General features: G+C 57.0%; 2 protein-coding genes across 8 annotated transcripts; both read left to right on the plus strand.

Annotated features, from left to right (window-relative positions):
• The first annotated feature begins 68 nt into the window (after positions 1-68).
• On the plus strand, positions 69-9,557 carry ELMO3 (engulfment and cell motility 3). 6 transcript variants are annotated; one of them, XM_074913744.1, is made up of 21 exons: positions 70-367; positions 444-484; positions 634-706; positions 783-833; positions 1,298-1,467; positions 2,315-2,414; positions 2,519-2,670; positions 3,462-3,540; positions 4,190-4,240; positions 4,582-4,631; positions 4,705-4,750; positions 4,870-5,001; positions 5,254-5,358; positions 6,120-6,228; positions 6,441-6,577; positions 6,670-6,833; positions 6,964-7,076; positions 7,322-7,426; positions 7,762-7,844; positions 8,110-8,190; positions 8,388-9,557. In XM_074913744.1, exons 1-21 carry the CDS (start codon positions 290-292, stop codon positions 8,598-8,600), a joined length of 2,133 nt encoding a protein of 710 aa, XP_074769845.1. In that variant the 5' UTR covers positions 70-289; the 3' UTR covers positions 8,601-9,557. The 6 variants fall into 6 exon arrangements, with proteins under 6 accessions (XP_074769847.1, XP_074769845.1, XP_074769846.1 ...); XM_074913746.1 differs by lacking the exon at positions 4,705-4,750 and having other exon boundaries at positions 69-367; positions 4,582-4,704; positions 8,110-8,183; positions 8,388-8,552; XM_074913743.1 differs by lacking the exon at positions 4,705-4,750 and having other exon boundaries at positions 130-367; positions 4,582-4,704.
• An 856-nt stretch (positions 9,558-10,413) lies between these two features.
• Positions 10,414-15,866, plus strand: TMEM208 (transmembrane protein 208). Of its 2 annotated transcripts, XM_074913153.1 has the most exons (6): positions 10,414-10,445; positions 10,528-10,623; positions 10,712-10,771; positions 10,955-11,091; positions 14,257-14,341; positions 15,343-15,865. In XM_074913153.1, the coding sequence occupies exons 1-6, from the start codon at positions 10,440-10,442 to the stop codon at positions 15,478-15,480; spliced, it is 522 nt and encodes a 173-aa protein (XP_074769254.1). In that variant the 5' UTR covers positions 10,414-10,439; the 3' UTR covers positions 15,481-15,865. The 2 variants fall into 2 exon arrangements, with proteins under 2 accessions (XP_074769254.1, XP_074769255.1); XM_074913154.1 differs by lacking the exon at positions 10,712-10,771 and having other exon boundaries at positions 15,343-15,866.
• Positions 15,867-15,882: the final 16 nt, after the last annotated feature.

A 15,882-nucleotide genomic window follows, 5' to 3' on the forward strand; every position in this document is an offset into this window, starting at 1 on the left:
CCGAGCCCCCTCAGGGGAGGGGGTGCCCCCGAAAAGCAGGGCGCCGGCCGGGCCCTTTCCCGGCGGGAGGCCCCGGAGGTGGGTCCCTCCGAACCCGCGTCAGCTCAGGTGAGGGGGCCGGGCCTGCTCGGGGCTGGGTCCGGCACCGCCATCGAGACCGGTGGCGGCGGGGCCTCAGGGCCGGCAGCGGGGGCCCCTCCGGGAGGCGGCGGCGGCGGCGGCGACCCGGAACTGCGGCGCGGCGGGGCGGGGAGCCGCGCCGAGGGGTGACGGGGCGGCCGCGGGAGCCATGCCGCCGCCCAAGGACGTGGTGAAGATCGCCATCCAGATGGTGGGAGCCATCCCGCAGCTCATCGACCTCCAGCAGGTACCGCCCGGGCCCCCCCGGGCCCCCCCGCCCCGCACTCCTGACCCGCAGCTCATGGCCGACCTCTCTCTTGCAGACCAAGCCCCTCGCCTCGGTGCTCAAGGACGTCTGCGATGCGTGAGTACCGGCACCCGCGGCTCCCCTCTTCCGCACAGGAAAGGCCAAAACTTCCCGCCGGGTTGTGACAGCCGCAGCTGGGCTGCTGCTGGCCCTGTGGCGACCGGCAGTAGCCACACGGTGCTGTGACCAGCCACCCGTCCCCACAGGTGGAGCCTGCCCAACGCCGAGCACTACGCCCTGCAGTACGTGGATGGACGGCAGACCTACATCACCGAGTCGGTGAGACACCCCCTGGGCTCTCCCCGGCCCCACCCGTGTGGCGCTCACCGGCTCACCGCTTCCTTTCTCCTTACAGAATCGCGGGGAGATTAAGAACGGGAGCATCTTACGGCTGACCACCTCCCCGGTACATCCCTCTGTCCCTCCGTCTCCTTCTCTGCCGCGTGCTCTGGTGGGATGTTGCCCTGCAGTGGGGCAGTGCGGTGCTCCAAGCCCTCTGCCGCCGCCTCGCTTGGTGACTTCTGGCTCATGATGGCTCCTCTCGGTGCCTCAGACCCAGCAGAAGTAACACAGGGAGGAGACCTGTCTCAAGCTTCATTCTCCCTCGACAGAGCTTGGGGGAGTTTGAAGAGAAACTGAATCATCTTGAGATGCTTTGGACGTGTGGGCCAACTCATCAACCAGCTTGACCTCCTTCCTCACCTCTTCCTGGTCTCTGCTCTGGTGGCTCTGTCTTGGTCCAGCTCCTCCCTGGGGCCGCTCTAGCCCGAGCCTCCTTCCAAAACTTGTGCTTAAGCTCTTCCAACCTTCTCCAAGCTTGTCCCTGTCTTTCGATGAGCCCCTTTGGCTTGATTCTTTCCTTCCTGGTAGGACCAAGAAGCAGAGCGATTGTACAGCGGGATCCAGAGCAACAACTTGGATGTGAAGACTGACTCCATGAAGAAGCTAGCAAACCTCTCCCAAGATGTTACCTTTGCTCAGGAGTTCATCAACAGGAATGGCTTGAAACAAATCTTCTATATTGTGGAAGAAGGGAACGAGTGAGTACCAGGAGGGGACTTTCCTTGCAGTTCTTGATGTTTCTTCTCCCTTGCTAATGCTGCGTGAGCTCTAAGGTGGGCGTTGGAGTCGACTCTCTTCGTGGTCCTGCCTTGTTGATCCCTGTGTGTGCAGGGCAGTGCTGGCAGCAGGGCGCTTGGCTCTGCAGGCTCCTTACCTCCAGGTACATGTGTCCCTGCATGCTGGCAGCCCGGGGAAGGTGCCCGTGGGTCTGTGGTCCTGACTCCTCATGAATGTGCCCAGACTTGAACCTCCTGGATCACCTGCAGTCTCATGGGTTTTGCTACCAGAAAACCCCCTGTGATGATCCCAGCCTCCACTGCTGCTCATTTTGCCACCCTGAATAGCCCCTCTGCCCCGAGGGTTTAGCTGTGAGAGATTTACAGGCAGCTCGAGAAAACCCTGGTTGCCAGATACTAGTGCTTACTTGACCCTTCCAGGATGTGATGGCACATCTCCTTGAGCTCCTTACCCCACAGAGGGTGTGGAGCCTAACACCAGGCAGCACAGTGTGTGTTTCTTGGAAGCAGGGGGAGGGATCTGGGATGGCTTGTCTTTCTCAAGGCCTTGACTGCAGTGATCTTTGTACCGTGGTAACGCAGCTTTCCAGAAACTGGAACTTCCCCTGCCTTGACTTCCTTGGATGACTAAGCGAGAGTCTGATTTCTTAGCAGTCTTTTTCCTTTCTTCTCCTGTTCGCTGCTATCTGCTTCTCGAACTGTTTCTAACGTACCCACCAACATGCAGCTGTGCTCCCCTCTTATTGTGGTGACTCATGGTGGGGTATCTGGAGCCATCCTCACTGTGTTTGCTTGTCTGTCCCTCCAGTACAGGGGAGATGCTTGCTCACACTCTGAAGGCCTTCATGGAGCTGATGGAGCATGATTTTGTTTCCTGGGAGACTCTTAGTGCAGCCTTCATCAAGAAGGTAAGCGCCTTCTGCAGGCTCCACAGCCTGTACCCTTGGGATGCCTTGTTGGCCTTGTCACCAAGGCTCAGCCTGCCACTGACAGGTGGTTTTGTGTCTCGTAGATAGTGAGTTACGTCAATATGAACACGGTGGATGCGTCTGTCCAGCAGCTCTCCTTGTCCATCTTGGAGAACATGGTTCCTACCAGTCGCCTGCTCTTTGAACTAGTTAAAAAAGAAGTGACACTGGATCGTCTTCTCACCCACCTGCAGGTGTAAGTGGAGAGGCCAGAGCACTGTTTGCCCCATCCCAAAGCCGGTGGGGATGAGACAGTGGAGGAGATTTCTCTGGGTCTTGATGATTATCCCTGGCACAGTGTTGTATTGTCTCTTCCTAAACAACTTGTGAGTGGGCAATGTGTCCTGTCCCGCTGCTGGGGGAGGGATGGACCGTTCTGAAAACCATCCTGTTTCCAGGTCAGATTCCTTCATGGCCTCATTCATGGCCTGCTTTGCTCAGATATCCTGGTTCTTTAGCCAGCTGACATTTTTTCTGGCACTGGATCTTCCTTCCCTTTCCCCAGTGTATTTAGGAGCAGTAGTAGGTTCCCTGTAACTTGGGAGGGGTGGTGCTATACTGAACAAACAAAGTTTGTTATATCCGTCAGCTAAGGCGAGTTCTCTGTTCCCTCATCTGCATCTCTTCAGTTTGAAGGTTTTTCTTTCTAGAAAATAGAGAGGCTCGTGGCCAGGGCTCCTGCCAGAGGGGAGTCTTCTGCTCACCTTGGGTTTTCATGCCGCTCCAAAATGCTGCACCCATGGGTGTATGCAGAGCAGTATTTGACCCATCCATGGGTGCTCTGCAGTCACAGCTCCCTGTGAGGAGACCACCTCACTCCTAGCCATGCTGTCAGCAGCTGCTTACTCATGGCTCTGGCCTCTGTGGGTCCCCAGCTCTGGGCAGTGGGGTCCAGCAGTGAAGTGGGGAGAGGACTCTGCCTTGGGGAGGGCAAGACTACCCTCAGAGCTGGTGACTCTCCCCATCCTCCTCATCCTCCTCCTGCAGGACAAATGCCCAACTGCAGCTGAAGGCCATGGCCCTGCTGATTGCCCTGCTGCTGGCTGCGACCGACGCTGAGCGGCGGGTAAGGGGCTGCTCTCTGCCCGTGGGCAGGAGGCAGGGCCAGGTGATGGCAGGGCAGTGGGCACTGCACATCCAGGCACCACTGTGCCCCTGTCCTGGGGGTGCTCTGCTGAGAGGCTTCAGGTGACTCAAACCCCTTGGAGTAATTTGGCGGGGATGCAAGATCTCAAATGACAGAAGTATCATGGCTGGTGGTGCCAGAGTGACCGTGATGGCCCAGATCCAGTGCCTGGCACATCTGAGCCATCACAGCTGGGCCCTGCTGTGAGGTGGAGTCTTGGGCAGCTGGGTCCTCCGCTGTAGTGTTTGTGTTCTCTGGGATGGTGGGGCTGAGAGGTGCCCGGAGAGGTTTCAATTCAGTGTCCTCTCTCTGCCTCTTCTCCTTGACTGACACAGCCTGTCCTGGCAGCCTGGTGGGGCAGGGTCTGTTTGGGCCAACCTGGGGTGGGCTAGGGCAGTGGAAGCTGGGGGCAGATCTCCTGCTCACTGGTGTCACTCCTGAGACTGTTGGATCCTTTCTGTTCCCACCCTGCCTGTGGCACCACACCAAGCTTAGTGGGGATGTGAGGGCTGCAAAGGGAACACGGGTTTTTTTGGGAGAGAGTGGTGTGTGGAGCTGGAGAATGTCTCATAGCCTCTTCCCTTCCTAGGACATGATGGACTACCTGAGGGAGAAGAACATCAGGCAGTTTATCCACAAGGTGAGGATCTGGGGTTGTGCTTCATCTTCTGCCCTTTCCTCCCCAGCCCCTGTCCCCTCAGCCCCGGCTTTTGGTGGCTGTGCCTGGCTGGGTTGCTTGCGTGCCCCACACCCCTTCCTCGATGCCTCCTGTGGGTGCTGCCACCCACATGCCCAGGGTTGCACCTTTGGCTGCCCTGTGGTTCAGCACGCCCAGCTTTTGCTCAACCCTGACGGGAGCTGCCCACTTCCTAACACCCCGTTGAGCAACAGGACCTGCTGGGCTTTGGCTGTTGGGCCCTGGGCTTGGAGGAACTGGGAGCAGCAGCCGGGGGGAACCTTCTCACACGTGGTCTCCTGCAGAACATCATCCATAGCTCGGAGCCGCTGGGGGACGAGATGGCCCATTACCTGTATGTGCTGCAGTCTGTCAGCCTCAACCTGTGCGAGCGCCGCATGAGGACCTCCATGGATCCCTATTCACAGGTCTACGAGCAGTCTGGCCTGGGCTCTTCCACTGGTGGAAGTAGAGGCGGGTGAAAGTTCACTTTTGGCTGAACCCAGCACATTTGATTTAATTGCTGGTTTGTCCTGGGAGAACCTGCTTGCATGGCACTGACCAGCACCCCCTCCTCTCCGCTCTCCCTCCAGGAGCAGCGGGAGCTCCTCCAGTCACTGCGTCAAACAGCCTTTGAGTCAGAGAGTGAGGCACCCGCCAGCAACTTCAGCACCGAGCGCCGGCGGTCCTTGTGCGCCAAGGAGTTCCGCAAGCTGGGCTTCATGGTGCGTCCCCCACTGGCCCCTCCCCAGCCTCACACTGGCTCTGCCACACGGCCTCGGCAGCACCTGCCGATGGCCCCCCTGAGCCTGGTGTCCCTGTTGATGCCACTGTGCAGTGCCTCCCTTCTGCTCCCTTGGTGCTCCTGAGTGCTGCGGAGCTGCTGCGACTCGAAAGGCAAAACCCCATGACTGCATCTCTGCTGCTCGGAGAATAAAGCAGCAGTTGCTAAATTGCATCTTTTTGTGTCCTCCTAGAACAACAGTAACCCAGCGGAGGACCTCCGCCGTGCCCCGCCAGGACTCCTTGCCCTCGACAACATGGTGTATTTCTCCAGGCACACCCCCAACGCCTACAGCAGGGTGCGTGCTCTCTCCTGGAGATCAACCTGGTGGAGAGGTGCTGGTGGATCTCCACCTTCCCCTTTCCCCTTCTTTTTTCCCTTTCCCCTTCTTTTTCCCCTTTCCCCTTCTTTTTCCCCTTTCCCCTTCTTTTTCCCCTTTCCCCTTCTTTTTCCCCTTTCCCCTTCTTTTTCCCCTTTCCCCTTCTTTTTCCCCTTTCCCCTTCTTTTTCCCCTTTCCCCTTCTTTTTCCCCTTTCCCCTTCTTTTTCCCCTTTCCCCTTCTTTTTCCCCTTTCCCCTTCTTTTTCCCCTTTCCCCTTTGTTACCTGTCCTTGGCCAAACCCAGGCAGGGATGTCCCTGTTGGGCAGGTGTCCTACTGTTGCCCTGTTTCAGATGAAGCCAAGTCCTCCTTGTGGGTAGGAGCAGCTGTTTGAGGGCTGGTGGCACTGAAGAGTCCCCATAATTTTTAGTGTTCTACCCACAGCTGGGTTTCCAGGCCTTGTTCATGTCTGAGCAGACCAGGGCAATTTGGGCAAAACCAGCAGAGCATGAGCCACATTTCAGCCTGCTGTGTCTGTGATCATCTCCTGCACTGTGGCGGGGAAAGGAGGGGACTGGGGCTGGACTTTGGGGAGAGAACTACTTGTTAGAGGTGGCTTCACCTGGGGGGACAGTTCAACCAGGAGTTTCAGGAGGAGCATGGGATGCCTGAGCCCCACCACTGGGGCAGCCTCCCGAGTCCATGGCCAACGTAACATGAAGCAATGGCCCTCTCCTCCAGTTTGTCCTCGAGAACAGCAGCCGGGAAGACAAACACGAATGCCCCTTCGCTCGAAGCAGCATCCAGCTCACCCTGATCCTCTGTGAGATCCTGCACGTTGGAGAGCCGTGTATGTGTGTGCCCCAGCTTGCCCACCTCCCTGCCCTGCTGCCGGCCAGCTGGCAGGAGCAGGACAAGCTGCCAGGGCAGGGCACTGTGCGTCTGGTGTGGCCGACAGCAGGGGAAGGGGAAGGAGGGCTGGGAAATGTCCTGGTTCTCCTGGGCACTGAAATCCCCTGGAAAAACTGGGGAGTCTGGCATCATCTGTCCTTTTCACCACAGGCTCGGAGACGGCTCAGGCCTTTTACCCTATGTTCTTCGGGCAGGACCATTTCTTTGAAGAGCTCTTCTGCATCTGCATCCAGCTGGTGAACAAGACCTGGAAGGAGATGCGTGCTACCCAGGAGGACTTTGACAAGGTGCGGGGGGATGCTGAGCTGTGGGCTGTGCATAAATTCAGGGGCTTTGGGGAGCGTTACCAGACTGAGGGTGGTGTGCTGGGCCCCTGCAGGTGCTGCAGGTGGTGCGGGAGCAGATCACCAGGACCCTGTCCCTCAAACCCACCTCCCTGGAGCTATTCAAGACCAGAGTGAACGCGCTGAACTACAGCGAGATCCTGAAGCTGCGGCAGACGGAGCGGCTGCACCAGGAGGAGACACTGGCTGTGCCTGTGCTGTGAGTGGGCTGCGGGCAGGGAGCCGGAGCTGCGGTGGGGGACTGGGCTGTGGGGGAGACGCCGTGGGGTGGGGGAGGTCAGCGAGCGCCCGTTGAAGTGACTGTGCTCTTCTGCTGGCTTCTGTCCCAGGGAGTTGCGTGAGAGGCTGAAGCCGGAGCTCCTGGAGCTGATCCGGCAGCAGCGCCTGCTGCACCTCTGCAAGGGCACCCTCTTCCGCAAGATCAGCAGCCGCCGCAGGCAGGGTGAGTGCCAGCCCTCTGCTCCTGCGGGTCCCGGGAGGGGGGTAAAGGCTTGTCCCCACCTCCCCTGACACTGGGAAAGTCACAATTAATCTGTAGGGAGTAGCATGTCTGGCTCCCTGGACCGACAGCGTGGGCTCACCCATGGGGTGGGATGTGCTGATGAGGGGGCAGCTCTATCCACGCGAGGATGGGGGGGACCTCAGCAGCAGGGGGCTGAGCATTTCCGAACGGCCCTTCTGCTGCAGACAAGCTCTGGTACTGTCGCCTGTCACCCAACCACAAAGTGCTGCACTATGGGGACGTGGAGGAGGGGGTGCACTCTCCCCCCATCGAGAGCCTGCCAGAGAAAAGTAGGTGATGGAGAGAAAGAGGGGGTGAGAAGGAGGGAGGGGAGCCCTCTGCCCACCCCAGCTCTGACCTGCTGGGCGTGCCTTAAGGTGGGAGTTGCCCCTCTGCCTGGCTGCCTGGCCCAGTGGCCACTGGTACCATGGGTTTGGGAGCTGTGGGAGTTCAGGCCGGGGCAGGCTGGCTCTCCAAAGGATGCTGCAGAGTGGCGTGAGCCCCCCCACCCTGAGTTGCGGGTAGCTGTGAGCCCCCACACTTGGGCTCTGCTGGGCTCTGCACACCTGAGACCTTGGGGAGAGGAGAGGAGAGTGGGTGCTTACAGCTCCTTCGCTTGCCCCAGTTCCTGTGGTGGACATGAAGATGCTGCTCATGGGGAAGGAGTGTCCACACATGAAGGAGAAGAGCTCTGGGAAGCAGAACAAGGTCAGCACCTCCCACCCTGCCTTGTGCAGGGGGCCCAGCACCCTCCCCTTTCCAGCTGCTGATGATTTTTTGTGGTGGGTGGATGGTGCCAGGTTGGGTGGTTTCACAGACGGTGGCAGGTTTTTCATGTGGTTTGAGACTGGAGACCTCTTGGGTCTTCTGGGGCACAGAGGAGGCAGCTGGGAGGCAGCTCCTGCTCTGAACCCCACCGGGGCTGGAGAGAATCCAGCTGAGAAGCTGGCTACCCCCTGTGCTGAACCCGCAGGATGTCCTGGAGCTGGCCTTCTCCATTGTGTATGACGTGGAGGAATACTGCCTCAACTTCATTGCTCCCACTCGGTACGAGGTGAGGTCCAAGGGCCCCCTGGGGAGGCACGCTGTGGCCAGACATCCTTGCCAGGGGATAGCAGGTGGGGAGGGGTGTGTGTGGCCCCCAGCCCACCCTCCCGGGATTCCCTGGGGTGGGACCCACGGACAAGGAAGAGGTGGGCTCTCCAGCTGCCCAGGGCTGGTGCCAGAGATGCCCGTGCTCTGCTTCCCTAGTTCTGCCTCTGGACGGATGGACTGAACGTGCTCCTGGGCAAGGAGATGATGAGCGAGCGAACGCAGACAGACCTTGATGTCCTGCTGTCCATGGAGCTCAAGCTGCGGCTCCTGGACCTGGAGAACATCAGCATCCCTGACACCCCTCCTCCCGTCCCAAAGCCCCCCAGCAACTTAAACTTCTGCTATGACTTCAGCCACACAGAGCAGTGAGCTCTTCCCTGTGCCCCATTGCCCTTTCTATGCCCCCCAAAATCAACCCCCGGCTCTGTCCTCCCATCTCCTGCCCAAAGGGGCGAGCTCAGGTGCTGGCTGGGGGCTGGGGTGTGTGCTGCCTGCACCTTGCCCATCCCAGGGCAAACCTCCCACCCTTCCTGCCTGTGTCCTGCCCTCCTGTGAGAGCACAGGGCTGAGCTACTGAGCCTCAGGCTCCTGTTCGAGGGGGGATGACCCAGCTGCTTTGCTCCCCTGCCACTGGCAGGTGAGACAAAATACTTTCCAGACAGCCAAGCCCCTCTGTGGTGGCACTGATCCCTCCACAGTCAGGCTTTGGGCACAGAGGGCAACCATGTGGGCAGGAATAAAGGTAAAGGCAGCCCTGGGGCAGCTGGAGTGGGGGCAGTGCTACAACGGTACGAATCTGCACAGCCTGGCTCTTCTTGTCAGTGTAGGGGATCCTTTCTGACCAAGAAGGGGGTTAGAAAAGGATAAAACCCTTTCTGCTCAGTTTGGTGAGCAGATAGCATCTCCAGAGTATGGTGTGCCTACCCAGCCAGGCCTGTGCTGCACTGAAACGTTTTTCTATGCTCCCACTCCTGAAAGGGAGGTGTTTAGGGTACAAGCCCCTTCTCCCAGTGCCATTCCAGCTGGGTGGGGGCTTGCTGCTGCTGTGCCTGGTGTGAGGAGGAGACCCTGGTCCGCCGTTGCTGCCCAGCGCTGCAGCACTCACGCCAATCCTGGTGCCTTCCCCCGCCCCAGGCGGGTACTTGCACACTTCAGCCATGCTGCTGCACTACTGCACCACGACAAGCTACCTCCTTCCTGGCCCCTACGGCTCCCACCCTGGCACCCTGCACCTTCTCGTGCCTACAGCTTCTCCCAGGGGTGTTGCGGTAACAACTGAAGCCGCAGGTCGCTGGGGCTCCGACCGTGCCTCTGCCTCCTGTCTGTTGGGACAATAAACACTTGTGGAAAACTCGGGGCTGTGTCCTTTCCAAAGGTTTGGGGAAGGGGTCAGGCTGACTGCGGGGCAAAAAGGGACCAAAGCAGGCAAGACTGGGACTGTGCTGCAGCACTGGAGGAGCATGAAGAAGCTTGGAGGGTGGCTGGCAGGAAGGTTTTGTTACTCTGAGCAGGCATGGAGTCATGTCACATCTGAGGATGGTGGCCTGGGGCTACAGCCAAGGCTGTTTCCAGCCCAGGAAGGTTTAGGAGCACTACAGGTGCTCTCGGTAGCAAGTTGGACAGGTTCAGCTCCTGCAGGTGGGCCAGTGCTTCTTGGGCTTGGAAAGCAGCAGGTCAGCCCTAAAAAAGTCTGTTATAAGGAAAGGCACGGCTGCCAAAGGTGGTCTGTGGGGCTGCTGCCCTGCAGGGCTGGGCTCTGCCGCTCCAGCTGCACACGCTGAACCCCTCCCCGCAGCCAGTGGAGGTAACTGAGGGAGGCGAGGGCAACGCGGATCACAGGGCTTCAGGTCAGGCTCTCGCGGGCTGGAGTGCGCTCGGACACCTTCTCCTGAGAGCCAAGGGAAGGCACCAGGCACGAGCGGCCGTACGGGACGGGCTGAGGCGGGAAGGGCCGGCGCCGGCACCCCGAGCCGCACAGTGGGGCCAGGGGAAAGGCCTCAGGGGACTGGGACCCGCACAGACTCCCGGGGACGGCTTGCGGGCGCTCCAGCGGACCCCGGGGCCTGGGCAGGAGGCGCCCGGGGCAGGACCGCGGGAAGGCCGCGGCTCAGGGCCGGCTCGCCCGCCCCGGGCCCGCCTCTCCGGGCCCGCCCCTTCCGGGATCACTTCCGGTGGGGACCGGAAGTGGAGTGCGGAGCCGGCGCGGCCATGGCGGTGAGTGGCGGGGCGGGGCGGGGCCGGGGGTGCGGGGGCCCGGGGCCGGCCGAGCTACTGACCGGCTCTCTTGGCTCCGCAGCCCAAGGGGAAGGCGGGCACCAAGGGGAAGAAGCAGATCTTCGAGGAGAACCGGGAGACGCTGCGCTTCTACCTCCGCATCATCCTGGGGGCCTCCGTGAGTGCGGGCGGGGAGGGCCCCGGTGGGGCGCGGGGCAGGGCCGGGCCGTGCCGGGCAGACAAGCCGTGCCGTGCTCTCTCCGCAGGCCATCTACGCCGTGGTGAACCTGGTGATCTTCTACCCCGCTGCCTCCGCCTGGACGTGGGTGAGCGCCCGGCCCGCTGCCAGCAGGGCACCGTCTCCTGCCCCGGCCAGGGGCGCCTGGGCCTGTCCGGGCGGAAAGTCGAGTCCTTCCCCGGTTACTGTGACAGTGCAAGGCTGGCAGGCCCCTGCCGCTCTGCCCCGGGGGTCGTGGCTTTTGCCCCTGACAGCTCTTTCCTTGTTGCAGCTAGCGTTTGTCTTCAGCTCAGTGGTCTATGGCACCAGCTACCGGTCCATGAACTCCATGGCAAAGCCGTCTTTCACAGACGATGGCAGCCTTGCTGACGGGGGAATTGACCTGAATATGGAGCAGGGGATGGCAGAGTGAGTGTCCACACCTGCACGAGTCCAGGTGAGCAGGACCTGCTGCCTGAGCGTGCACGCAGAGCTAGGAGAACCCTTGAAGAAGGCGACCAGGCCTCCGCTCCCACCTCAGCTTGGCCAGTGGTGCAGGCATCAGGGGAGCTGGAAGCCTGTAGCCATTTTTTCTGAGAATGTACCTAAACTGTCCTTGTTATCTGAGTCCTTGGCCTGGCGTGCACTACTCAGCCTGGAACGGTCGCTGTCCTTAGGGCTGAGGTGCACAAGATCCCAGATGGTTCAGCTGGAGCAGCTTACAGCTCTTTCAGTGAAGAAACAGCATTGATACTGTGCACGCTTATACAACACTCAGAGATATGTGTTTTCTTTTTAAACCAGAGCTGCACATAGTGCTTGACAGAGCAGAAGGGCACACACTGCCAGTTACCCTGTCCCAGCTGCAAGCTGGTTGTGTCTTGAACTGTTCTACACACTGAAAAACCTGTCTTAACCAGCTCCTCTCACCTCCATAGCTTGTTCTGCCTCCTGTGCTTGTGCATTCCTCGTGTCTGTCCGCAGACAGCACCAAGTGTTGGTCTGTCCAGTGTTCTTGGTGATGCTGTAACTTTTCCTCAGTCAAGGAACACACAACACTAATTCCTGCAAAGCGCTGATATGTAAAATATGGAGATGACAATACTGAAGCAGCAGAAATACCTTCTAGATGTGTTTTCTAACAGCGAGCCTCAAACTAGTTACAGAAGACGTCTGGGCAGTTGTTGACATGTTGGGCTTTGCTCTCTGTCCTCCTTACCCTCAGCCTCCATCTGCCGGTCCAGCTTTTGCTGGGGCTCTTGAGTATGTGCTCAGTGAGGTACGTGGGTACTTGGCCCCTTCCCCCTGCTGCCCTTGGCCAACAGTTTAATCTTTCACTGGCCACCAGGCTTTTAAAACACAGCAGGGTCTTGTTTCTGGCAGAGCCCTCTGCATCATGTTAGCTGTTCATGTGCTAGAAGGGCTGTGTATTGATTTATATGTTTTTATTCTTCTTAAGTTTTATTTCTGCAGCCAGCAGGTGCTGGGGGATGTTACCAGCAGGCAGACGAACTTGTATGGCACAGAACGCACAGGATGAGCTCTCATCTTGTGTGTTTGTTAGTGGAGTAGTAAATTTTCTACCTGTAGCCAGAGCGAGTCAGGTGTGTGGTGCAAAAGACTCAGCTGAGGGGCGAGGTGTCTGGGAAGAGAGAAAATTATTTCTAGCATGATTTGGGAGCCTGGTGCTTTACACCTTGTTCATCCTGTAGTGACTTCTCTTTCCTGCTGGTCAGCTGAGTTTTTTTCTCTTGTTTTACACTGCTTTGGGTCTCCTGGATAGAAGTGTAGAGTATTTTGAATACCTTTTTTGTGAAACACAACATGGGGCAGTTGAGTAAGGAAAATACAGAAGTTTGATGTTGTCTGGGGTATCCTCCTGGTTGTGAGAGATGCTCCTGGGAGATGTGTGAGGCACTGAAGCAGCGTGAGTGCCCCAATAACTGCCCTGTGCATGCGTGTGATGGCACAGTCAGGGGAAATGACTGACAGGTGTTAGCTCGGGGATCCTGTTACCTGCTGTGGAAAGGTGTCAGGCACAGTTGTAGCACTGCTGCAGTCCTAGTTGCAGACATCTTTCCCTTGGTACCAGGGCTCTCAGGCTTTTCTGCCTGAGCAGCATCCTGTTGGGGTGAGTTTTATGACACAATTAAATTAATTGATGCTTGTCTGAAGTACCAGCTGTGCAAAACACGGAGGAGGCAGAGCTTTAAAAACAAAACCTGCACAGCTGAAGTTCCCATCCTTACTTTGTACGTTTATACCTGAGGCTGTGCAGAGCCCTCAGCCATGAGAGTGAAAGTCTCATTAGTTTAACCCCGGTGGTATGTGGAGATGAAGTGTTAACGAACACTGGGTGCTCCTCCCTCTGACTGTGTCTGTTTGTCAAGTGATGTGCTCTAAATTACCCCTCCGGGGATCGGGGCTCATTTACTTTCAGAATGCAGGGGATATTTTCCTGCCTCTTGGCTAAGCGTCCTGCAGTTGATTAATCCGTTTGCTCTTTTGGAGCCGCTTCTGGAACTGTGGATTTGCCAGCGTTGCCCTCGTGCTGTCTGTAAAACTGAAAGAGATGCTGTGTGTTGCTTTGGGATTGAGGAAGGCTGATGATCCTGCTGGTCTCTAGGAGAGCTGGGTTCGGTGGGAGCTCCGCCGTGTCCCCTCTGTGGCTGCTGGTGATGCACAAGATTTCTGAACCTCAGTGTCTTGTCACAGAGCTGGTGGTGGTGGATTCTGTAGTGTCTTGTGCTGAAGATGGTCTCCCAGCCTACACCAGTTGTTTCTGGTTGCTTTGCTTTGCACTGTGCTGCCCAGAATGAGAAGAGCTATTTCTTGACCTTTGCCTTTGTTTTCTTGACTCCATTTCTGTATGTGATTCGAGTAGTTTTCACTCCAGCAGATGATGAATTCATGGAGTGAAGGAGTTGGCTTTTTTTCTAACCCATCATGGCACTCCCTGTGGCTTGTGTTGAAAAACCAATACCTGTTTACCTCTCCTGGGTGGGTGGTGGCTGAGGCTGTGGGCTGCTTGTTCCCCTCCACAGCTGCTCTCAGCTCTGCCTCGGGCTGGAGCAGAAGACCCTGGAGGCAGATAAGCAGGAGGGGAGGGGAGGGGAAGCCATCTGCTGCTGTAGCTCAGCTTGTGGGCTTGTCCTTGGGGCACCCCAGCCCTTTGGTGACCCTGAGTGTGTCTGTTAGCCTGTGAAATGGCACAAGGGAGATTTCCTTTAGCACAGCCAGCCGTGAGCAGCTACTTTATGCCATGATATGTGTCAAATCCAGTGGGTGCTGGCTGCTGTTGTAGGCTGCAGGGGTGGTGGTTTTGCTGCTGATTTCCACCCCCTCTGCATTCCTCAGCTTTCTCAATGTCCCTTTTCAGAGGGAGCCTAGCTCTAACTCATCAGACTTTTGTTTACTGCTCTGATTCTTCTAGATGACAGTGTGTGGCCAAGCATAGCTGCAGGGACAGTCCTTCCGTTGGGGCAGGCAGGGTCGCTCCCCAGAGGTGGTACAGATGGCCTGTGATGGCAGAGGAGCTGGTGTGTTTGGCTGGGGCTGGAATGGAAGGTTAATGTTTTGCTTTTCTTCCCTCAGGCACCTCAAGGATGTGATCCTGCTGACAGCTATAGTCCAAGTGCTGAGCTGCTTCTCGCTCTACGTCTGGTACTTCTGGCTCTTGGTACGTAACTTCTGTCTTCTTGTTGCTCTGCGTTGTCTCCAGGGCCAAGGACGTTATTTATCTATTTCATTTCATGGTGTCCTGTTTCAGGCCAAAGCTATTTGCTGATAAATTTTTTAATCTCCCTGTCAAAACTTGTTAAAAATGAGGCTGTACAAGGGAAAGAAGTTCTGAACCCTGAGTCAACCATGCAAAAACTAGGCTGGCCTTGGCCTTTCTCTCTGGTCCTGTGAAAGGGCAACAAGAAGCATGAGGCAGATCAAAGCCATCTTTGTGCATAGAGGCTTTCTGTGACCGTGACAGCCTGTGCTGCTGCTTGTTTGGTTTTCTCAGTCATTCTCCAGCACAGACTGAGGCTGGGCACTTCTGGACACTGTGCCCCTTGGTAGATGAAATGCTGTAGGCTTTGATTTCCCCTGAACACATCAGACTCTTTCTACTCCCAAAACATTTGTCATGTGCCTCCAGCTAAGACTTCTTCTGCAGAAGGACAAAAAATCTCCAGTTAGTTAAAAAAAAATCCCACAGTTGCTTTGAGTATATCCCAAAAAGGTATATAAGGCAATCTTGGGAGCATAGAAAGTCATCTCATGTCAGTCCTTGCTCACATGTTCTAGCTGGCCTGGCAGAGGGAAGTCTAGACTCTGACTATTCCCTGGAGACCATCTGGATCACTTTTTTTTTTTTTAAACCAAAGAAATACGGGTGTGTTTTTTGAAGGAGGGAGAGGCAGAATGTCTGGGCAGTTGGATATTTCTGGCTAATTCGGAACCGATGCTGAGATTTCCATATATGAAGCATAAGTGCTGCATACGTATGCAAATTCCTCAACCATATGAAATCAGGCCATTTATTTTGGACGCCCGCCACTGCCTTTGATTTCCGTGCATCCTGTGATGCCCCTGACCCAGCCTGTAGAGATATTGCAGCTCCTTTGACTTCCACAGTAGGACCAGCCCTGCCTGGAGCTGACCCCTGAGTGCTGGAGTTGTGTTTTGCAGGCTCCGGGGCGTGCTCTCTACCTCCTCTGGGTGAACATCCTGGGGCCCTGGTTTACAGCTGACTCTTCACCTGCTGGTCAGGAACCAAATGAGAAGAAGCAACGCCGACAAGAACGCCGCCAGATGAAGCGCTTCTAGCCCTGGCTGGGGAGATAGATGAATGCTGTCTCTCATCTCCATGCTGTTATTTCATCAGGGAAGCAATCAAAACCATCGCAGTAGCTATGTTACCCTCTCATTGCTGCCATTCTGCTAGAAAGGCTGCAAGAGACTTCCCTTGGCTGGCTCTTAGTGCCAGTCGAGGCCTTGCTCCTTGGGATGACAAGGAGGGGATGATGCTGGGACGTGTGTAAATACCTTTTTAAAGCAGGGGCTGTATCGCATTTTAGGTCGGGGACTGCAATGTTGGAGGAAACAGTACATTAAAGAGCAGAGTCGAATTCACTGTGTTGGCAGTGTGTTCATACAGGGGTGTTTGTAGAGGGGTGCTCTTAAAAACACCCAGAGGAAAACAAAAATCCTCCCAAGACAAGTGGTCTC

This window comes from Athene noctua, chromosome 9 (assembly GCF_965140245.1).
Source record: "Athene noctua chromosome 9, bAthNoc1.hap1.1, whole genome shotgun sequence".
In the NCBI taxonomy this organism is placed as follows: Eukaryota; Metazoa; Chordata; class Aves; order Strigiformes; family Strigidae; genus Athene; species Athene noctua.

What these genes read in the sequence shown, in the direction of transcription:
- ELMO3 (XM_074913743.1), top strand. Translation starts at nt 290, where the DNA reads ATGCCGCCGCCCAAGGACGTGGTGAAGATCGCCATCCAGATGGTGGGA. An exon ending in CCTGCACGTTGGAGAGCCGT is followed by an intron (nt 6,229 to 6,440) that starts GTATGTGTGTGC and finishes TTTTCACCACAG; the next exon opens with GCTCGGAGACGGCTCAGGCC. An exon ending in ACACTGGCTGTGCCTGTGCT is followed by an intron (nt 6,834 to 6,963) that starts GTGAGTGGGCTG and finishes CTTCTGTCCCAG; the next exon opens with GGAGTTGCGTGAGAGGCTGA.
- TMEM208 (XM_074913153.1), top strand. An exon ending in GCATCATCCTGGGGGCCTCC is followed by an intron (nt 10,624 to 10,711) that starts GTGAGTGCGGGC and finishes CTCTCTCCGCAG; the next exon opens with GCCATCTACGCCGTGGTGAA. An exon ending in ATGGAGCAGGGGATGGCAGA is followed by an intron (nt 11,092 to 14,256) that starts GTGAGTGTCCAC and finishes TTCTTCCCTCAG; the next exon opens with GCACCTCAAGGATGTGATCC.